A 25,082-nucleotide genomic window follows, 5' to 3' on the forward strand; every position below is an offset into this window, starting at 1 on the left:
ACTATAACTGTTTTGAATAATGACTGTTTTTATAGACACGAACACACTTTTAAAGAACCTACAAATCTTAATTTAAAACAAAAACTAAACGACGAGTTTGTAGTTTTTGAAGATTTTTAACTTCTTTTAATAATTTATTTGTGTTTTTTGTAGTTTTTGAACTTTCTATATGATCTTTATGATCCATTTTCAAAATACCGAATTTTGAAATAAGTTCGAAAAACAAGAATTTTTAATCATCATTTAAATCGAAACCATTATTTTCGAATATTATTCATATTGAAAAAAGACGGGTTAAGAAAAAATGTTATTTAAAATGTATTAAAAAGCTATAAGCCCGTTTTTGAGAAAATTTTAATTTTCAATTTCTGACCAAAAACTTTTTTGGGAACTACTAAAATTATTGGACTTAAACAATATGAAACCCTAATCTGCTTAAATCCTTGAACTAAAATGGTTCGGCAGTAGGGGTGAGGACAGGCAGAACCGCCAGACCCATTTTTTCAACGTCTTTACCTTAATGTCATGATATTTTGTTTATTTTTTTATATCGAAAGTAAGAAATTTTAATTTTCGAAAAGTGGTTTCTCAAGACTGGAAAATTCTATAAAACTCGATTTTTTTCGAATGAAGTCTCAAGTTTTTTGAAAATGCCATTCGGTTTGATTTTTAGTTCTTTAAATATGTTAATTATGCAAAATAATTATGATGATTAAAAAACATTTAAAGAAATTAATGTTCGATTTTTGTCAAGTTTTAAGACTTGAATATTAAGATCATCCATTACAGAAAAACGTTTTGATGAATAATTTTGAAAATGTGCATACAAATTGATGTTTTATTTATTTGACTACTAAATAACAGAAACAAAATTCCATATTAGTTCACATGCAGAGGATATACAAGATCATGTTACTTAACACTTTTAGATTTTATTCTTTTGGGTACTATTTTGAAAAATAAGGTCGGTATAAAATCTTTGTAAATCAATTCAAGATCTCAATACTAAACTCGTGAAGCTATCAAGCACAATCAACAGCATTCTCAAGTTCAACAAAAAGGATATGGTATTGTTAGCGTTAACGTGGTGGCCAAATTTGGCACTATATATTTCTCTATTGCTAATGCCATTGCTCGTAACAATGATCAATAATAAATGTTCAATATATTACACTAAAATTTTGTATTTATTACTAGTAGAACATTGCTTTATTCATACGAAGGTAGTGAGAGCTATTATCAATTTTTCTTAAAATAGTAAGCGTTAACTGTAATGAAAATCCCTTCGGTTGTTTTCGCTGCAAAAATACGTAGTCAAAAGTTTTTAGCCTAGGTTTTAAACACCGATATTTTACTAGTTTCAAATTTTAGCAAACTAAATGCACTAAATAATTAAATAACCCTTTTCATTTTATACTGCAACGTTACCCTTTTAAATTTCGATGAAAGTAAATTTCAAAGAAAATTAGTTATGACTGGGTTCAGGTTTGAACTTTAAAATGTACTTAAAATCAAATTGCTGACAAATTTTGTACTTGACTTCAAATCTTTAATATAATTTATTGCTTCACGCAATAAATATAAATTTACATGGTTCCATTTATATTAAATTTTTTTCGTTACAAAAATCCATCAAAACACCAAGGACTCGAGCTGAAATAATGACTTTACTTAAGTATTTTGTCTTTTATGGTCTTTACTCAGAAACATCCCAAAGAAATATTATACTTTCCTTCGACTGTTTTTTTGACGCTCCTATAGGTTTATATATATATATATATAGGTATATCTTTTGACAAATCATAAATCTCTCTTCAATCTACATTGATGACATTAGTTTGTGTACTTTGATGCTCTCATTAATGAAAACCAAGGATAAAGTAATCCTTTATACAAAAATTCAACACTGAATCAAGATATACCTCAGAAGAAAAAACACATGTTTTCTCGACACGTGTTAAGAATGATCGATGACATTTTGAAATGAGTAATAACGAGCTATTTCTTTGCTTCCATGACAAGCCTATAATATTACGTACCCAAAGTTGATAGGACGAAGAAAAGATTCCCAAAAACCACTCAACCAAACACAAACAATTAGGAATTATATATATATCCTTATGTGTATATAACAGCCCTTAAGAAAAAACTTTTTTTCTGTTAACATTTACTCTTCTTTTACCTATAACTTTACTAAAGCTTTACAACAATGGCAAACAATTATAGACACACTTTTATATTTATAAAGTTTTCCATTTTTATACAAAAACAAAAATAAAATATAAATAAAAATCGTATATTCTTATTCTTTACCTTATAAGCATCTGGTATATTAACTGGTTCACCACTTTCAGCAACATGTCCTGCGATACCAGTTCCCCATGCGACTCGAACTTCTTCTTGTTGTTCCATTTCTTCAACCGTACTTCGGGGACAAACATCGAAAAGTTTTGACACAAGACACCTGAAATAATTCAAAAAGTTAAATAATGGTGTTTTTTGTTAAGAAGGAGGTAAGTTGACAAAAGAAGTCAAGGTTAAAGGTTAGGGTGTTGGTATACCATGTAAGAAGATAGAAGAACTTTGAAAATTTATCACAAGGTGTTTTCTTGGGCAGAACAAATGTATACATATGTAGGTACCTGGTAAATGCTTGATGTCAAACATTGTGTTGAAACTTATCTGATGGTATTCAACAACTTGTTTTCAAAAATCATCGAACTGATTTTAATGAAATTTCAAGTGCCAGACGCACTATCACAAACTTATTACGAAATGACAAGAACACTTTTATGTTTTCAAAACAATTAGCCCTTCCTATCATATAAGTTAAATGAAAAATAGTGGTAATGGGAATCATATACAATTTTAAATCGTTTGAACGAACTATTTATGGATATCTCACTCAAATTTCTGAAATGTTAAGAAATTTGTTTTCTACACGTATTACTGAATATGATGCAAATTGAGCCATCTAGTGGTTTTCTTTTCAATCATAAATGTTTTTGACAGTGACATTTGCTTCCGATCATACTCCTGACAGAACCCTACACAGTGGGACAAAAGTTGAAATAATTACATTTTGGAAGTGGCTATTTTTGAAATTGTGAGCGGATTCTAAAATTTAGTTAGTTGTAAGATCAAATTATCAAAGAAATACATATTTATCGAGAATCAATCCCTAAAATTGAAAATTAGTAAAAATATATGAAACTAGGGTCTTTTTTAAACGATCGGTTCTCATCTAATTCTTTTTGAATATTTTTTTTTTTAATGATTTGAAGTATTTGTATAGAAAACATAAAAAGACACATTTTTTGAGGGTCATGTTTTGTGATATCACATCTTCCAAGCATAATTTTGAGCAAATAACGTACTTAGAACTATCGGAGCACGACTTCCAGACCAACAGAAGTGAAAAAACACTAACATTTGATAAAAAAAATTAACTACAATGTTGAAATATAAACTTAAAAGCTTAGAGTATGCTTTGGTCAATATAAAATAATGCAAGCGGATTTTTTTAAATTTTTAGGCAAGAACATTATTCTATTCTACATTAAAAACATATTTTATGGTTTTTCATGAAAACGGTCTAGTCTTATATTTATTAGTCGTTTTTTTTTGTGGTATTCCATGCATAGTACAGTGATAAATTGCCAAAAAAACGATCCGCAGTAGTCCGGTTTTTACATTTGACAGTTGATACAATTGAATATTTACCAGAATAATTTATCAAAAAATTCCAAAAAAAAGTAGAGAAATTCAGAACAGGGGTGAAATCGTGTAAGCTGTGAAATGTAGTAGTCGATTTCAATATTAGTCCATTTTCATTAACAAAACTAAATAATATCAACAGTAATAGATTGATTTTTTCCCCAATAGAAAACACATGATTCCAAGTGCACAACTACTCAACGAACACAGCCATCACATAAAATGTATTCGAGACTCGTTTAAATGTCAAAAATACATCCGTAGTAAGATTCTACTTTAACTTTTATCGGTAGTATTCATACTGCGGATATTGTTTTTGATATTCGTATAACATCTTACTATACTATTGATAGATTTTCCAACAAAACACCGGTATTTATACAATTCAATTAATGAAAATCGTAGTTAGTATATCTTTTCCTAAAATTACCTTTTTTGGCCTCTGTAGAGCGTGATAGATGGTGATAATTTCTTGAGTCGGTTGCTGTTGATATACATACATAACTAAAAATTTAATTTTAAGCGTTTATTGCATTTGTACCACTTTCACAAATGAAGGGTCTCACTGTGGGTCCTCGAAATTAGTCGCTTCAAAAACGTTACCCAACATTGAAAACTAATTTCAAAAGTTAGTGACATCTTTTGAGGAGAATTCCTGACAGAGATGTAAGATTTTTCACTAACGTTTTCGCTTTGAACTTTGGCCCTTTAAATAGCTTGAATTTTACAACATCTGAGCGACTTCATAAGAAAATATCAAGGACACATTTTTGCGATGTCAATTAACTGCTTAAAGCTTCTTCTTTTGTATTTAATTTGGAGCCAAAATTCGAGAAACGAATCACTGAAGCACCAATATCCTTATGACAATCAATGGGCTACAAAGCTAAAACATCATCAAGTTCGAAATTGTGTAGTGATAAAATCCTCTTTTAGTGAGGCTAGCTGAAGCAGCTTTTTAAACGACTTTGGATTCTTTAATTAACTTAAATTCATGCCATGACACATGGACAAAATTTGAAGTGCATTTTTGTGAATTATCGAATTTTAACAATACAAATTCTTCTCGGAATAAAATATGTTAAAAACTAAAGAAAATACAAATTTGAGCATATTTAAGAATAAGCTTAATTTTGTGTTTCCAGAGCTATGGCAAACAAAAAACAAGCACGCCTAGTCTAATGAGCATTTAACGCATTTCTGTAAAATTCTTTTCGATAACAAATGAATAACTAATGTGCTTCGAAGTATACCTTGAACGCATATCTCGTTAAGGTCAATGTGATACAATGATCAATTAAGGGTAACTTCACACTTACTTCCCTAAACTGTCAAAGTTTATTTTCTATCACAAAAATTTCTGTAAATCACTACCAATCAATAAATTCTAAACTATTCAACTGTTGATATTCTCACACTCATTTGATAAAATGCAAAAAAAAACAACACAATACAAAACACAAATTTAAATGAAGTCTCTGACTATTATCATCTTTTCAATTTAACGATTTCAAGTCGCAGTCTGGAATAATTTCATGCAACATTTAACATCAGAAATACAATATTATAATATTATACAAACTCTGTTCGTCTAGAACGAGAAAATAACATCAAGTGTTTCAATATCACATACAATTTAATATTCTCCATACAATTTCAACTTCTATGCGTGTTGCTGTTGTGTTCTTTCACAGAGTTACATGAATTACTCGTATCTAAGGATCTGATGGATACATTTATTACACTCTAGATTCTTGTATATGTACAATACATAATATTATGTTTGGTATTTGATGTTTAAGGATATAATGTAAAGCGTATAACAATAATTGCTCATTGAGTGTAAAATTAAGCGAAAAAAAATATAATAATATAAAATGACAAAAACAGACAAACACACCGTCGTCATTGTCATTGTCATCGTCAGTTCTTAGCTTTGATCCTGCTTTTTGTTTTGATTCTTCATTCTGCACATATTAGTATAAGAATGATGGGAAATACAACCATAATAATAATAATTATATTAACCAAAACAACAACCATAATAACACACCAAGAAAAACTATACACTGTGTCACTTGGGTACTTAATTGAGGTAGGATAGATAGATAGATATAAGGATAGAGGACTCTAAAGCATGTATAGTATCATTCTAAGGCTGTGTTGGGGAGTTGTTCGTTTTTTCCTTTGGGGGATGAAATTTTCTGCAATTAAATCTTTTATAAAAGACATAAATGTTTGCAGATGTTACCAACAAACCACTGGCGCTGGCTGTTACATCTTAAAATGGTCGTATAGTCGTGGTCCTTTATCCTATAAGAGTGGTATATGTGTATATTGCCCACAGGCGACATAGTGTACTAGAAAGACTTTATAAGGAACGCTGGATTTCTTATAATACTCATCTATAGAGCAATAGAGGAAAACTCATTATAAAAATGCGAGTTTGGTTGAACTAATGCCTTGGATTATTATTCTTTAAGGAACAATTTGTAATTACTTTCTGCACCACATCTTTTAGCGACGACATCTACGACAACGACGATGACTGTCGGTCGTTTAGTTGTCCTCGTATTTTATTTGACCAATTCCATAAGATGTAATGTAACTATTTAGAGTAATTAAAAATTGAGGATTTAAAATGAACATCATGTTTTCCTATCCTTTGTTGTTTTAGAAACACGTGTATCTTGAAAAAAAAGAGATAGTAGGAATTCTAAAATGCAAAGTTACTATCTACTTTTGAAAAATGAAGAAGACTCCGAAGTTGATTAATTTTGTTATGAAAAAGAAAATAGGTTATTCCATAGAGAAATTTAATACATTTTAAGGCAAGAAAGAAAAACTTTTATACATAAATTTGTAAAAGATTTCTTTTGGGTGTCATTTTTGTTCAGATATTTATTAAATCATAAACAAAAATTAAAATAAAAGTTTTATGCTTCCCTGCTTTTGAAGTTGACATTGATTGAAGGTTACAACTTTCAAAAAAAAAAACAATTGTCAGCTTTTTCGTCTAAAAATTCGAGCTACAATCAATGAATTTAATGCGTCGGGTGTGTTTAGACGCGCGGTTTTAATCTGACAATAACTTTTCGGAGTAGGTCTTTTTGACAGCTGTCACTTGATTTATGCTCAATTAAGTTGGTTATCTTGCATTTAATTGATTTACTTCCTTACGTTTGCAAATAGTGCAAATTTATTACCAAAATATACAGCTAACGCATCAATTATTTTGATGGCGGAATATTTTAACTGGAGCATTTTTTCGCGTACTGGGGCTGTGTCGCGGTTTTCAAGAAGATGCGATTGGACACTGCTGGACTGTTTTTGGTGGGGTTATGTGAAGCGCCTTGTCTACGCAGAGAGAAGAGATTATTCGAAGCGTTTTTGATGAAATATTTCAAAATAGGGCTTTTCGGATGGAATATATCCTGGACAGCCACGGCAAACCCTTATCTTTGTAATAAAGCTAAATCCCTAGTCACAACATTAAATTATAGGTGTTTTATTTCATCTAAAAGAAGCACCCTTCAAAAAGTTGACAGTTATTGAATGTATCACTTAAACTAGTGCAGTTTTTCAATTTTGATACGGATAATTTTTAAGATTTTATGTAGTTTTCAGGATCTTTTTTCGTTTTTGAAAGATTAGCAGAATTTAAAAAACAATGAAAAAAGTAAAGATATTGAAGTAAGTATTGCAAAATAAAATTAACTAAACTCTTTTCGATAACTACAAAATTAAGAATTATTAGCAGAAATGAATAACAGATGAAGTAAGTATTAACTATTAAAAATATTCTTTGTACCTTTTGTGTACTTATTTATCAACCAATTTTTCTTAACAAATTTTCTGAATATTTATCGAAATTGAATTGACATAATTTTTCAGTTCTAAGTGAACGAAAATACAAAGCTTCGAACTACTACTTCTAATCTAATACTTTTAACATATAATATGTTCAACACAGCGCGAGATAATATAAAAGAATTTAAGAGATATAAAGTTCTGAATATTGAAATAGTAGAAGAAATCAAAATTGAGTAAAATATTCAACATTCTTGATGTACGGCTGAGAAAAAGGATACTTGTTCTTTTTTTATAATAAACGCTTACTAAAGTGGATATTAATACCGTTTTTATGTAAAGACACAGTGTGAGCACTAGGAAAAGGAAAAAAGGGTATACTTTTCAGCATTCCTAGAAGTGCGAGTATTACAGTTGAACAGTTGAAGGGGATGAATGAAGCTGTCTATTTCTCTAGACCATAAACTGGTAAAATAACTTTAAAAGGGGGAGAGACAAGAAACTTTACTGTGATGTTCAAGTGAGCAAGTGAGGTAAATGATCCTATAATATTGTTATCACCAGGCATTCAAATGCTCTGCATTCAATACTGTCCAAGAGGCTTAAGTAAGTTGAAGGAGCACCAGCTCAGATGTGGGAGTTATGCTCAAGCTTTGGAGGTCTCCTCAATGAAAGTTCCATCCATGGATAATGACAAGGGGGTGTATCTCGCTTTAACGATACAAGACAGCATTGAATTTTCGAAGCATTAAATTCTTCCCGGTTTTTTATTACCCACAGTACAATGCTGTGTTAGAATTAAGAAGCTTTTGAACTCCGAGATATTTCATGAGCTGTAATTTAATCAGAGTTTCCATGACCTTGGTATGAAGGAACGAAACTGCAATCGGTAGATAATTAGAGGATGAGGAAGATTCGCCTTTTTTGGGAATATGGTATATATTCAACTAGAAAATTGACTTTTTCATTTCTGTGATAATAAATTTCATTTTTAACTTTAATATGCAATTTTGTTTTACCATCTTCCAATAAACCCCTTAGTCTCTTTATCTATAAAGGGTTGAGGGCGTTCGACTGTTTTGAACTTTTGTATCGAAAATTCTTAATTCTCAAAAAATAATATGAATGGAAGAAATCAAAGCTTCGCCAACATAACCTTCCTAGTTAACTTTTAATATCTTTTTTAATGATCATATAAACAATTATTGTAAGTAGACAAAATTATGTACTTACTTTTTTGATCCTTCCGAGCCATTGCATTTGCCTTGTACCAAAAATAAAGAGCCTCGGTCAGCATTAAGGAGAATTGAAACGTTTTGCAGGATTTTATGACACAAAGATCGACTTTCAAGTTCGTTGCAGATATCTTTAACCTAATTAAAATTAAAAAAAAATATTTTAAAAAATATATATTTATTTATGAAAGAATTAATTTAAACATTAATTTATTTATTTAAAAAAAATCGAACCAAAAATTAAACAAAATAAAAAAAAAAAAACAGAAGTATTTCCTTTCAACGAGAATTTAAAATAAAATAGGCCTTAGTTTATAAAAATCCTTAAATGTAATTGACGTTGTACTCTTTTGGGACTACTCTTTTTACCGTCTCATCATTCTATTTTGTTCACACTAATTTTTATACGAATAAAATCCTCAGACTCTTATTTCTTTTCAACCATTAAGTGAAAGAAACAAAATGATGAGATTTTATAAAGAGCCATTTTAAAAGAAGTGGAAACGTCAAAAGTGACAACACAAATTTGATGAAAGTGACAGTTGCAAAAGAACATAAAAAGGTTTTCATTTTTAACTTCAAATATTTCGCTTTATATATTTTCATTATTTGATTAACCAAAAACAATCAGTTTCAACTAAATTGATAAATAAACCTTTACGACTCACATAGTAATAATTTTAAATTTAAAGGTTTTATGTAAAAGGGAAGCTTTAAATTTTTTCAATTTTGTTATATTCGCATGTAAAACATTGCAAAATAAAATATATGTCAACTTCAAAAGTGACAGTTTCTTTGAAACTGACATGTACCTACCATTGAAAAAAAAAAATAAATAAATGGAATAAACAGCAAATGTCAGTTAAAAATAGTAAATGCCAGTGACACATGGCGAAAGCTCCAGGGAAACGTCAAATTTTCGTAAATTATTATTATTTAATAATTACAAATATGACTTGATCATCGTAGACCGGAGAATATTTTTTTTAAATTAACTCTAAAATTGAGCTTTTTAAACGCAGAAAAACATCATGAAATGTTTAAGGAATACATTTTTGTTTTCTTGTCTTCACCAAAGAAAAATATAAAATACACACCTTTTATAAAAATCTAACGAGAAAAGTATAAAATTCAAAATTCAACAAAATAAATCATAGGATCAAATTTAATCGAGACAATTTAATCCAATCTTCTAAAAAGTATAGGTATTCACTCAAAAAGCAAATTTCAGTGTTTTCCATATTTCACAAGGGTAAAAGATTAACATCAAATATTTCCTTTTCATTTTGCATTTAGAAAAAAGAAAAGTATTTTAAAGTGTGATATAAACTTTTACAAAAATGATTTAAGTATACATTTTCTTAAAGGACTCCTCAAGAGTAAACTTAAAAATTCTAAGCCCTCTTCGGTCGAGAAAACTTTGTCTCTATAGGCAAGGCACTCTATACACATTTAATCACGTTTACCTTGATGTGGATTCTCAAGAATTCAATTTTTTTTAAAACAGACCGTAATAAAACAGATTTTGTTGTAAAACAAAATTCACCTAATCAACCAGGGACCGTAAACAAAAGATTGTACTATATCGCCCCCACCGCCGGCCGCCGCCGCCATGATTTCGTTCCAACCCGGTTAGATCTTATTAGAAAAAAAATGTCAAAGGTAACGTGACCTTTTTTAAGTCCAATCTTTATGTGGAAATATGAAAGCAACGAAAAAAATAATACTTTCTTTGAAGACTATAATTCCAACACAACGCGAAATTGGATTGAACCAAATCCACCTGTTACATATTTTTATGTTCAATATGAGAGCTGGGGGAGAACTTAAAATTTCAAAACCATCATAAAAGTTTGCATAAATAAAACAACTTTATACATTTAACGGGTTGAAGTTCCTTCTTTAACTTAAAAAAATATGTCCCTTGTGTTTTTTGTTTACAATAACAAAAACAACATAAATTTGTTATGTATATTTTGAAAAGTTATTGTTATTTTTGTTGTCTTCGTGGTTACTAAAAGTTATCCACTCACTGACGAAGTGTCAAGGGGTGGCGGCGTGCGTGACGGTCATCGACCCTCGCTCGAACTTGTTGAACAAATAGAATTTATTCGAAAAGTTGTTGTTGACGAACAAAAAATGAATAAAAACAAACAAATTTTATTATTTTTCTTATTTGTTAAAGTTTATTGATGACACATCGCATATGAATTTAATCTAAAAGACTGACGGATGTGAACATCCTTTTTTGTTTGTTTTGGTTCGAATCAGAGCAAAGTTTTGCTTTAACGTTTTTTTTAAAGAAGCTTTTAATAGCTGTTTATGGTTTTGTCTGTACAGATACACATCAGGACGAACAAAAAGTATCTAATAATTAGAGTTCGATGACTTTCCTTGAACTTATTGGCCTTGATTCATTTTGATTGGCTTTTTGTTTTTTGTCTATACCTATCCACCTTATGTTTTGAAAATAGGTTCTCTTGCAAAAAAACAAAAATGAATGATGGAGCAAAAGAACAAAAATAATAAAAAAATAAAAACAAAAACAAAAAACATTGACAATACCTTACCAATTCAAAAATCAATTCCTTCTCGTCGAGCTGCTTAAGTTCGTTCCTCGAAAGCCTTTGCGGTCGATGAAAGTATTGGCCACCATTGTGATATCCATATCCACCTGGTTGGCCGCATGACGTGTTTGCCGAGCAATCATTTTGTGTACTAACGCTTAAGAATGTCGGTGTGCCGTCGATTGTGTTCACAATTGGTTTAAGTAGACCACCACGTTCAAACTCATGAGCTGATATTTTTCTATATATACAAGAAAAAAAATAATTATAACAAAAATGCATAGAAAATATAGCAAAATGTAAACAAACGAAAATGGCTTAAAGTGCAGTTCACTTGATTAGGTAAATTTAATGTTTAAAATTCTAATATATCTCGAAAACCCCAACCCCTTAATATTTTTAAGTATCAAGAGATTCTTGTTACAAAATGTCCTGATACCCTTAAAAAATTATGAAAACTCATTTTTAAGCTATTAGAATGTTAACTTATAAATTGACAAACATTAAATTGTCGTTTGTTTCCTGTTTTCCCTTAAAACGATAAATTACTTAATATCACCATTCTGTATCACACCATACTCTGAATATGTAAAGCTCGTTAATCATTTTTGACAGTCAAAAGATTTGAAAAAGGAGATTTTGTTATTGGATTTTTGAAATGGGTGTACGTTATTAAAATGAGCTCAGGGGGTCGATAGAGTATTTTTCTCCTAAGATAACAACGAAGAACACAACCTTCCTAAGATAAGATAGGGTTTTCCCCAACCCATACTGATAAAATTCATGATAACGTAGGTAAACGCTCTTGATTTGAATTTAAATAATATTTTCAAAACAACATCAAATTAATATATTACGTTTTGATGGTATTTATTTTTGTTGGTATTTATTAAATTTATTTTAAAAGAAGGTAATTTAATCGAGTGCATGCCTAATCGAAAGAAATGCAGTGTAGGTGTATGACGAAAAAAAATGTCAACAGAAAAATGTTGAATATTATTCTGCATTTTTCTGCACGTGCCAGAGGATTATTTTGTTTGGCATTTCTACATTATTCATTATTTGTTTTTAAATGTGTATTTAAAATAAAACAACATTTATTTAAAAGTTCAATGGCCTAAAAGGTTTTGAGAGTGATATTTTTAGAAAAAACAAATTTAGCTTAGAAGAATTTTGAATCTGCAATTTTTTTTATTAATGTATTTCTTATCAAAATTTTCGAAATAAATAAAATTTAGGAGCAATTAAACGAAATTAATAATTCATTGTATGTTTTTCAAAATAAAATTGAGAAAGATTGTTATTTTGTTTTACCAACAAATCAATTTTTTTAAACAACTTTTTAAGTCAGAAAATTATATGTAATAATGTTCAAAATATTAGAAAGCTTTTTCTGTTCAAAATCTAAAACAAATTTGAATACTTGGGCACTGCAAAATGTACTTATTTTTGAAGAACAAATTCCAGAGACTTTTTATGTTACAATTAGTAACCGTTTTATGTTGCAAAGCTTAAACATATTATTTAAATTTACTTTAAAATTATGTAAGTACCAAAAGAAACAGTTTCGAAAATAAGGTTTAAATGAACTTAGTGTTTGAGATTTAAAGATAGAAAAAAACTGAATTTGATTTTTCAAGTAACACAGGTCCAAAGAGTAAAATTTCTAAAATTAGGTAAACAGATATAAAGGGTGATTTTTTAAAAGCTATGGGAAAGTTTTTCAAAAAAAATATATATGAAATTGATAAAAATACATGAAATCTTTATTTGAATCGATAGTACGGTCCATAAAATTTAATGTTCCAAATCTCCAAATGGTCCGTCCACTTAGTCCAATTTTGGCATACTCTTTCCACCGGGCTATTCTGTATAGACGTGAGCTTTAACATAGCCACACAAAAAAGTCTAAAGGCGTTAAATCGCCAGGTCCCAAACGTGAAATAAAATGTTCACCGAACTCGCCTCTCAATAAGTCCATTGTTGCGCGTGCTGTGTGACATAGACATCGTCTTGTTGAAACCACATGTTATGCAAGCCAAGCTTTTGCAGTTGAATATCACCTTATGGTAGCGCTCACCATTCCCAGTTACGTTACGATTCGCATCACCTTTGAAGAAATACGGTCCAATGATGCCACTAGTCCATAAACCGCACCAAACTGTGACTTTTTCTGGATGCATTGGTAGCTCTTGCAATGCTCCACTTGATATTCACTCCAAGATCGATAATTCTGCTTATTAACGTACCGCTTTATAGCAGTGGGTCGATTAAACTGACCATAAAATACAAGAAGCGTGCGATGAACTTTTTTACAAGAGCACGCATTTTGCTAGTAAAATTCAATAATTTGCAACGATTTAAATTACTGACCAAACTGAAAATGTTTGACAGTGAAATAAAACACGAAACGTGTGCTAACTGTTCTAAACAGTATTACCAAAAAGATAATAGTAGAAAAATCACTTTTCATAAGAATAAAAATGGAACAATGTCGAAAAGATTCCGAGAAAGATGAATCTAAGTGCAGAACTAAACCCGCGTTCGTTTGTTTACGCTTCTCAAAAACAGCTGAGAGGTGGTGAAATTCAGTAGTTTTTAAGAACCTCCGAAACTTTTTGTTCAAAAATGTTCTAAGACAACGTTAGGCAAATGCCCCAATATTAAAAAAAAAATTTCAACTTCCAAGAATTGTATTTTTTACAATTCTGTTCTTTAGTTAAAGCCAGATAAAACTTCATTTCTTTTCAAAATAAGGATTTAAAGATTTCGACTTTTTCTGTGGTATCTAAAATATCTCTGTTTTGGATAATGGTAATTGCTCATCCCTTTTTGAAGTGCTCTTATATTAAGCCTCGAAATGAGCCCATTTCCAGTATCATGATTCATGAACCAGTACTAATCATCCAACATATTAATTTTTAAAACGGTTAATGAAACTTTAAACATTATTTTCAATAACGCATGAATATATACATATAAGCGATGATTTATTTTACGACTTAATATAAATATTTACTATCATTAACTTTTTTTTATCAAATCTTTTAATCGTTATCATTAGTTTTATATACAGTTCGTATAATTTTGTTTCTAATAAAATTAAAATTACTTATAAATCATTTAATTTCAGACACGCTTCTAACAAAAATGATTCAATGGGTTTTTTCCTGATATAACTATTATAAGATTATCATTGGCCATTTTTTAATATTAAGGTGCAGTGGGTCATTTTGAGTCATAAATATATAAGTTTAAAACATTTATGACTCAAAATTATTGTTGTATCTAAATGTGAGAAAAAAAATTAATATTTAATAGAAGTCAATGAGTAACACGTGGGTTTAAAAGTCTCAAGTTAAATACAAAGGTGGCGCTAGTTTTATTGTAATAACATCTTTTTCAGTGAGTTTATTAACTCTCATAAGACAGCTATAGAAAATAATTGTTCAGTTTCAAAACAGTTTCATTGTAAGAAATAATGTTCCAGAAAAGCAATGGTTATAATAGTGTTTTTGGGACTTCGTTACATAAGAAAAAGACAAGATACCTTTGTTTTAATAAAGTCGAAAATTATAGTGGATCTAACTTCCAATGACTTCAAAAATACAAAGCGATTGATCAATTCAATTCTTTTAGCCGATATTATAAAGCTCTTCAAACTTGTCATGAAAAGTACTTTCTGAAATTTCAAATTCTCGTAAGAGTCTTTTGTCACAAGGCCCTTGTTCCTAACGGACTGTTGTGCTACCTTATAATCAATATAAAAACTGACAAAAAATATAAATATTGACTAAACTTTCACTTCCTAATGGATTTGGGAAAAAAAATATTGTTTCAAATGAAATTAAGAATTTCCTATTTTTAGACAATCTGTAATATTACATTTCAACTCTTAGTATATTAAAAATATTTCGTTTTCTAATGTAAGGACTTAGTTTTGTGATCCTGAATTTACTACATATTAATTCCAATGGGAGGAGGTTTGGATTTTACAACTTTTAATACCCCTATTTGCTAACGTGTCGGATTTGATATAAACAATAGTATATACGTACTTACATATATAGATGAATACTCATCTCTGTTATGTTAATTTCAATTTAAAATAACACACATTTAAAAAAAGAATTTAAGGTATTTCAAATTAAATCAATTTGCATAAATTCCAAACTAAGTAAATATTTTAATTTAATTTTGCACTTTAATAGTGTTCATCTAAAAGCTCTCTAATTTTCACTTCAAAAATGTTTAGTTAACAATATTTTTTTTTGTTTTTTAAATAATTTGCATACAAAAGTTAAATTACCTTACTGGCGTGGTGGCACCAGAACCACCACGCGATGAGCAATTCTGTACATTTCCATGAGTTGGTGAACCATCATTACCAGCTGATGTTGCATGTGAAACCAACCATGCATCAACAACTTGGCGTGTTGCTTTTCTGTAAATATAAAAAATAAAATAGTTATCAATTTTAAATGTTCATTATATTCATCAATATTTAGAGTAAAAAGTGAATGCGAAATTCCTAAGAGTAGAAATAAATTGATATAACAGCATCAACCAGATTAAAATTTAATATTCAAATGACGAAATGTTTTGTTTTTGTTAAAATGTTTACAATGATTTTTTTCTTATCCGCATCATTAATGTTGAAATAAAGACAATTTTTAGATCTGTCATTGAAAAATTGCACTAAATGCTATACAATATTGACAGAAATGCCATTACGAGACATTTCCAGACGACCGCCATTTTTATGCTACCAATTTCTTTACTTTCATGAAAAATACATTTTCTGGGTGGACTCAAAATCAAATCATCTAACCATCTTATAAAAGAAATGTTGAGATTAAATGAAAATGTCTGCCAACAGTGTAAACAGACCATTTTTCATTTAAAGTAAGTCGTATTATCAAACCGATCTGACAATATTTTAAGACAATCATCAAAATTAAGCTTGTAAACCAAAACAAACCTTTATGTCTTAAAGTTACTTACAATTCACGTACTTCTTTATCAATAGCATCAACAACTCAAACGCACTTTTATTTCCACTTACAAAATGTATTTGTTTGTTAAGTTAAACTTAAAATATTTAAGCTAAAATTATATGTTTGATTTTATGTTTTTTTTTTTTGTTTTAAATCTATAATTCTAAATAATTTAAAATTGTATCTTGTTAACCCTCTGACCAATGTTTTAAACCGTTTTTTGTATTCTATATTGTTTGACAATGAATATTGAAGTACCTCAGGGCTCAATACTAGATCCTCAATTTTTTAAATAATCGATTTTGACCAAGCAAATTAGTTGCTATGTATTTATATATTTTTGAGGGCATTACAATTAATAGGTCTAAAAATAGTAATCCTTAACGTAATACTTGTATTACTGCCCACTGAAACAGACAAACGAAAATCATTTATTTTGTCAAATAAATTTATTCTTCGACTGTCTAATTTTAGATTCCATTCTTAAATTGTCTTTTTGGAGTATCGATATTGACTCCTAATTGATTTCATTCAAGAATATTGTCTTTTCACCTTGGACATGATTTTTTTTTTTTTGCGAGCAAATCTCAAAAAACTCAAATCCCATTGATTGTTTTCTTCCTAATTGCTTAAAGTATAATAATTTGTCTTATAGCATCATTATGTTTCATTGTTAATTTCATTTAGGTATAGTATTTTATTTACGTTGGCGTAACCATCACCCTAGTCGTGGTAGCCAACGACCGACGAGACGTTGTCATAGTCTGCTGCTCTGAAGTCAAGTAGATCAACTTATTCCACAAATAGAACTTTTTCTACACTAAGAGATAGGGAATGTTAAGTGAATTGTATAAGTATATCCTAAACGTAAAGAGTATATTATTCTTAAAATAAATATTATGCATAAAATTAGAATTATAAGACATTTTTTCTAACACCTCAAGTACCACTACAAATGAAGTGGATATACTCAAAACAGAAGAATGAATTAAAATAAGAAATGAATATAATAATTAACATAGCAGGTATAAATAGAATTTGTGAAAATTAAATATGTAATCCTCACAGGTAACTAAGATATTGTAATAAGCACTTTATAAATTAAAAATACTGGTGAAAACGGCTTTACGTAAAGTTGAATGTAAGCAGATCAATATTGTGGTTTTCAAAATTTCGCACTCTATTTTTTTCATTTTGTTTTAAGAACTTCTGCTTTTCTGAATACTGCTTTTCGCTATTCCGAAAATTGTTATATCAATGTGTTTGCTTTATTAACTTCCCAAAGGGAGTTATTGTAATCGGTTCGATTTGTCGAATTGAACATATTGACATATCTCGAAGTTTCAAGGTCCATCCGTACGTCGTCGGTCGGTACGTTCGAGAAGTTTTTTCGTCGTCCATAGCTCAAGAACCAGTAAAAATATCGACTTAAAATAAATTTAGTTATTCAGATAATAATGCAAAAAAACAATGATTTTATCTACAAAAAATATTGTGCAACAAAAATAGCGTTTTTGACATCTGGTAAAATTTTGCGAAAAATCGAATGAGTAGTTTTTTATTAAAAATAAAACTCATAACAAACATTAATAAAACTTGGTAAATGTTGATTTTCGACTCAAATATTTTTTCAAAAAATTTTGTCTAATTTTGTTTTTTAACAAAAAAAAAACCTAAAAAACAAACAATACTACTGTTTTTTTTACTTGGTAAAAAATTAATTTCGACTGAAATATCTTTTCGAAATTTAAATATATTGGCTTCAAACGAATTTTATTTCACAGAAAATGTTATTTTTGACATTCAGTAAATTTTGTGTAAAAATTTAACAGTCCGTTTTTTTCATACAAAATAAAATCTACACAAATGTTCGGTTCCCGATATGTCTTGAACAATAGAAGACAATCACTTCAAATTAATTTCATTCATCTAATTTGTATTTGAAATAAAAACTTTTAAGAAATGCTACTAAAATTGGTGAAAATTGGGTTTCGACTAAAAATATAAAAAAATTGATTTTGAAAGCACACTATTTCAATATATGCAAAATATTGTTTGTAATTTTCAAATTTTTAAGAATAATTCATTTGACAATTTTTTTAACAAAACACGAAAGCCTACAAACTTTTAAGCTTTTTATTTATTTATTTATGGGATGGGCAGTTATCAGTTTGGGTCGAATCCCAGCCTTCTTTTATTTCTTATTTATATTGATAACAATATTCTGTGTAGGTTAAAAAAAGTTTGAAGTTAATATTTTTCTCTGTTTTTATAATACTTGAATAAAAAACCAATTCTTGCTAAGAAAATAGTTTCAATTTCAATATCTTCTTTGTTTCGGAAATTTTTAGTCGAAAACCAATTTTTATCAATTTTAGCAGCTTTTAAAAAGTTTTTATTTCTAAGACAAAAAATACCAATTAGACTTTTCTAAGAACATTCTCTTACATTAACAACAAAATTTTTCATAGAAGAAAAATTATTTTGAAGTCAAAATCTTGTGTCATCTTTTTTAGTTTTTTTTTTTTTAAATAAAACATTTACTTCGATTCTGCTCAAAATTTTACCACATGTTTAAAATGCTATTTTTCATTGCATACAATTATTCGGAAGGTAATATCAATTATTTATGTTCGTGGTGAGAGTGTATTTTTTAGTTTTTTTGATTCATAAACAAATTTTTTATCTAAATATTTTTTTCAAAATTATACTAATTTGATACCACGTGATAAAATATAATATAAAATTTAACCAAGCATTATCGGTTCGAAATATATTTGGGGTCAACGGAAATGTTCACTTTTTTTAAAATTGTTATAACAGAAAAAAACCACAAAGTCAATTTTTCTAAACTCCTTTCTGCATCTTTTAATGTTATTATCTTTTAAACATAATTTATTTGAAGTCGATATCTCTACTGCTCCTTGAGATATGAATGATGTAAAATGGCGCCCCTTACCCACACACAGACATTACTTTAATAATCTTTGATTTAAATTCTAGGGACCTTGAAACATCCAGCAATTTCAAAATTTTCAAATTTGACAAATTCGACCGATTACGATAACTTTCAATGGGAACATAAATATTAAACCAATTTTTTTTTCAAAATAATTTTAAAATACGAAGAACAAAGTTGTTGATATTTTGAAAATTTTTAAGAAATAACCAAGCAACAGTTTAAAAATAAAAATCCCTTACAACTTACTAAGGATCTTCCTATAAGCGGTTCATTTTTAAATATTCCATTTTTAGGCAACTGTAATGTTTTGAAGTTTAACAAGTAAAAACTACGTCATTACTAGATCGAGCATTTCATGCTTCAACAATGCGTTCAAATAATTTAAATCATTAAAAATGGTTAAAATTTTGCTTTTGGGTCGAAGCACCTTCTTCGTTGACATTTTGGAAACTGTCGTCAATAGGGATAACATAAAGATAATCCAGGTTTAGAGATTTCTCCGTAATTGTTAGCAATTTACTAGTAAGGAAAACGAAAAGAAAGATTTAATATTTTGGACTCTCTTAAAAAATTGATAAATATTTAGCAAAATGCTAACTAGAAAATAAGTTGTTTAAAATTGTGCGCCTCAGGGTTTAAGGCTTTTTAAGTTCAGTTAACAAAAGAATTTAAGCCGGTCAATTATCAGCAATGTAGTGTTTTCGATGGTTGTGTCCTTGAAGTTCATCAAATTGATTTTCTTTGGAAATTATATTTACTGAAAGACTTAATTTCATCTGGGAAGGTACATTAACAAGTAAGCCGAATTGAAGGTATTTGAGCTCGAATAATATTAACATAATTTTTGAAAATCATTTCCTTCCGCAACGTGACACTAATGGATGCAGTTTATTAAGCGCTGACTCAAAGGCTTAAACCCTTCTTTGGGCTTTAATTAAAACTCTTTACACCACAAATCGGTTCACCAAGCTTTGACACAAGACTAAGGCCCTTCTTTGGAATTTGATTAAAATCTTGAACATTATTAACGCGACACCTATGCCCTTATGTTTGAGAAAGTAATAAAACCCTAAAATGCATTTCTTTGTAAGTTATCTGAACTCTCTGACAACACCCAACAAAGAATTCTTTGTGAATTCCAAAAATACCGTTTTTTAATGAGTTCACTTGTTGTGCTTCCCCAAAAGGTACATAATACGTGTGTTGTGTGCATAACCTACAACAATAATGATGCGATATCTCACATCAGACTGAATCTCTGTGCACGAGTATTATATACCTTTGAGAATTGATGCAAAATAAAAACTTCAATCCAATTTTAGCAGCACAAAGAATCAATGCTAAAGGCTGTAGCTGATGCTTTATGGTAGCATCATGCAAAGGCAAAACCAAGGCAACAACCTTTTCCATGCTACAACGTTACCACATCAGCTTCAGCATTCACAGAACAACCAAAACAATGGCCAGACGTTGTAGATATATTATATGAACCTGCGTATTTCTCACTTTTTAAAAACATTTCCTCGGTCATTCACTGAAGTTTTGTTTAAAAAAAACATCAAAAAGAAAATTATTGTATCACGTTTTAACCTCTTTAGCACAATTAACCAACATCGCAGGTAATTTCCTGGTGTTGAATCATTCATCGTTATAACTTTTTAAATATAGACAAAGTTCATAAAAGTTTATAATCTGAGTACGTTCTTCTTTTCTTGGTGGAGGTAATTTTATTCTATTTATACAATTTTGCTTTGGGAATTTTTATGAATTTACCTTATAAAATAATCCTGTACAAATTCTTGATTCTCATCCATCCATGCTTCCATACGCGCATATTCAGCATCATAACATTGTTGATTTGTTGACGGAAGCATTTGCAATTGCAGGGGGACACCGGGACGAGATCCCAAATTATCGAGTCCCATTCCTGTGCCCCCCTGCTCAGACGGCATCCTGTTCGATGTTTGCTGAGGCTCTTCTATACTACGTAAATGCAATCCTGAAATGACATAAAATAAAATGATTGTTAAGTTAAAAAGTAATTTTAGAAAAAATAGGAATTGTTTGGTAATTTATAAAAAAATGTGTCGTGTTTCTTCTAAACAATGATACATTTTAAAAATATAGAGGTCCATAAATTGAAACACTCAAAAATCAGTTGATCGAAATGTTTTAAAATTTTAAAACTGATGTGTTCAAAAACTAAACAATTGTAAAGCTCTCACTAAATTAGTGGGATAGTTTTGAGGCTTCAAAAAGTAAGATGGTTTTTGAACGCCAAAATTGTTGAAAAATTTTGTACCATCGTTTTTTTTTACTGAAGCTACAATTATCCGTTTGGAGGTTCTGAAAGTTTAGAAGTATGAAATACAGCTGAACTTGGTTTGTGTACATAATGTTCACCATAATATTCAATTTATGAAAGTATAAATTATCAATTGATAGTTGATAAAAATACTGACATTTAAACTAATATTTTCTTGTTATTTGTAACTGTCTGGTACATTTTGAACGTCAAAACTCTTATAAATAGTTTGGTCAAATGTTGAACGATCTAATTTATCAATTATCAGTTCATAATAGATCAAATATTCTGTAGGGAAGATTGTGTTTTTTTAGGAGAAAAGTGTTATTAATTCATTGACACTCGGCAAATGTGTCCTCCGAATTTTTACATAGGTAGATTTAACGGTGGCAATTTAATTCAATAATGGTCGCATAAATAAAAGCTTCCATTCCAGTATGAGTTATAAAATTTCGAATCATTACAACGCAGTTTTTCAAATTATCTTCCTGATTCTCAAAAATGATAAAAAGAAATTGATATGAAAAACGTGTTTTCAATTTGATGTTTATCATTTCAAAATATTGATATTGAAATCTTTTTAATCGACAACAATCTTTTTGGTTAATACGAGTTTTTTATTATATGTTTTAAAATGATGAAAGATATAATAAACCATTATTGCATCGTCATGAACCTGCTTTCGAAATTCACCACAAATCATATCATAATAACAATAAAATAAAAATTCATTCATTCATTGCTCCCAAGTTACAACTTCCCAACTCAAATGTTTAAGTTGAATAAATGATTAACTGCTGCGGTGGCTTTGACGTGTATAGAAAAAAAAGATAATTTTCAATGAGTTCGCTAATCGATTATATAAAAACAAAATTGATTTAAAGAAGTTCTCATTGAAAAGGTTGTGCAAAAAGCTGATGAACTCTTATTATTATTTATTGGTTTGGTTAAGTAATTTCCGGAAATATGAAATATCTTAAATTAAAATCAAATACTTATTTATTAAGTGTTATTAATTTATGCTATTTGCTAATGTATTTTGCGGTTATTACAGTCAATGGCATTGAATGTGTTTAAAAATTATATAATAATTCAATCAATAGTGAAAAATGATTTAATGAATTATAGGTATGTGTTAAGAAGTTATCTAGATTGTTTGTGTTGGTTGTCATAACCGCAAAAAAAACTATCATTAGGGACCGGAAATCGGAAACATATCCAATTCTATGGTTTTTGCATCATTTTGACATGTTTTTGCACTTCAAGGACTAATATCTTGTAAAATACCACTCTAAGCGGTTTGTTGCTGAGGAGTTTTGTGTAGGGGAAAATAAATTTGCTATAATATTATTCGTGACTACTTCCAAAGGTCTATCCATAATCCATATACATAAATATAAGATATAAGCCGAGAAGGAAACATTTCATGAAAAAAAGGTTTAAAGGATGAGCCATAGTTCCTTTCAGTAAAAAAATGTTAATTTTACGTATTACTTATGTCGAACCCTTTTAATTGCTGTACAATGACATAAACCGTTGTAATTGTCAGAAGCGCATTTTTTGCATTCAAAGTTTTGCTAAATAAGCACCCTGTGTACAAAGTAAACTTAGAAAAGACGCTGGGATGCGACCAACACTGATAACTTCCAATACGAGCCAATCTTTCAATTTTTCTTAAAGTTTAACAATATATTGATATAAACATTTTGTGTAAGATACACAAATTTAAAGCCAATATTTGTATTTGTATTTTCATAAAACTTGATTTAAGATTAATTTTTTTTTTAATTTTGTAGGTTTGTGTGTTTTGTTAAAAAAGTTTTTAAATGGTTTTTTTCTAAAAAAAATCCTAAAAGTTAACAACAATTTTTTGCAAATGGTTAAATAAGTTTGTTTTACACATTTGTATCAATTTTAGCACCATTTTTGAAAATATTTATTACTTATTAATAAAGATAATAAATACCAATTGGATTTTTCTTACAACATTATCTAAAGCCAAGAACAAGATTTTGCATGGAATTAAATAGTTTTAAATTGAATACCTTCATTTATTCTAGAGATAATCGAATCAAAACAAACTTTTAGCAGTATTTTTTAGCTTTTTATTTTTTTTTATTAAAAAAAGCTGAAATTTAGATTCTTCTAAAAAATTGAAATGTCAAAAACGCTATTTTCTTATGCGTACTGTTATTTTGGAGGTAATATAATTTTTTTTCAAATTAATACCAATTTGGGGTCTACCAAAATTTTACCCACTTAAGTTTTCTGACAGTTTTTTCTGCATTTTTTTGATGTTATTTTCTATAAACGAAATTTTTTTGAAGTCGATGTCTCGGGTGGTTTTTGAGATATGACCGACTAAAAAAGGTCCATAAAACGCATATAAACACAGACAACTCTATTAAAACCTTTTATTAAAAAGTTGTTTAATTTTAAATAGCATGTTATTTGGACATCTGTTTTTGTCATCTTGTACTGTTCTGGCATTTAACATTTTAAAAAGAACGATACTATTAAACTACTTAACTCAGACTTAGCATCATCTTAGATAGAGATATTTTAAATACAAGATAGCTTAATTCTCAATTTTAAACTTTTTGCCTATGATCCAAATCAATAATGCCTACATAAATTCTTGAGAATTAATTCTGTTAAAATATAATCAGAATCAAAAGATTAAATAAACTAAGTAAATAAATGAATACAATTTGCATGGGGCTCTATTGTGGGAATCTTCTATGGACTTTTTTTCGTCCTCGAAATATTTCAGCCCCTCGCAATATTTTCTGATAAGATGAATCTTCCTGGAATAGAATTTCCTTCACAGCCAAATTTTCTTGGAATTTTGTTCCCTATATTAATATTTTCGAGGGAAGCTTTTGAAAACCATCTACATACGTCCCCAATGTTCAATATATAGGAAAACATTAACTTAAGAATACAGAAATTAAAATTTGTACTTTTGCACATCTGTTTGGTAATAAATAAATTATTTATGATTTTCAGTTTACTTTCAACACAAAATATTGTGTTAAAAAGAAGTTTTATAAACGTAAAATGGAGTGCATTTTAAAGAACATATTTAAATTCAAAGTTCCAGGAAACTTACTGAACAATGTACAAGGCTGCACAAAATTACTTATCCAATTTTATATATAGGCAAGTGTCATTCGAGATTTTAATTAAAAATTACAAACTCGAGATTTGAATTGAAAATGACATAAAGATGGTAGATAAGTGGAAAAAGTGTGTTACTATCTAAGCCATTGAATATAGTTCTAAACTTCGAAATTAAGGTTTGAAGCATTCAACATTTAAAAAAAAAAATACCAAAAACAACAGCACACATTTTTTTGTGCTTTAAGTGCTAAAGCTTTCTGACATAAATATGCGCTTTAAATATCAATAAATATAGAAGTCTGCTATTTAAAAAAAAGAACTGATCTTGTTGGTTATGACATTAAAATAAATTTTGCACCACCTAAT

At 28.9% G+C, this 25,082-nt stretch overlaps 1 protein-coding gene across 11 annotated transcripts in view; it reads right to left on the reverse strand.

The window, feature by feature from the left end:
- LOC129952345 (dual 3',5'-cyclic-AMP and -GMP phosphodiesterase 11-like) overlaps positions 1-25,082 on the reverse strand; it is a 170,565-nt gene that overhangs the window by 22,588 nt on the left and 122,895 nt on the right. For all 11 annotated transcript variants that reach the window (XM_056064894.1, XM_056064888.1, XM_056064886.1 and 8 more), the window contains 5 exons: positions 21,062-21,287; positions 15,639-15,773; positions 11,333-11,570; positions 8,761-8,900; positions 2,314-2,464 (listed from right to left, as the gene is read on the reverse strand). In XM_056064894.1, the coding sequence (XP_055920869.1) occupies positions 2,314-2,464; positions 8,761-8,900; positions 11,333-11,570; positions 15,639-15,773; positions 21,062-21,240 (843 nt within the window). In that variant the 5' untranslated portion in view covers positions 21,241-21,287. The remainder of the gene's footprint in view (positions 1-2,313; positions 2,465-8,760; positions 8,901-11,332; positions 11,571-15,638; positions 15,774-21,061; positions 21,288-25,082) is intronic.

The sequence above is a fragment of the Eupeodes corollae genome, chromosome 3, assembly GCF_945859685.1.
Source record: "Eupeodes corollae chromosome 3, idEupCoro1.1, whole genome shotgun sequence".
Taxonomy (NCBI): domain Eukaryota; kingdom Metazoa; phylum Arthropoda; class Insecta; order Diptera; family Syrphidae; genus Eupeodes; species Eupeodes corollae.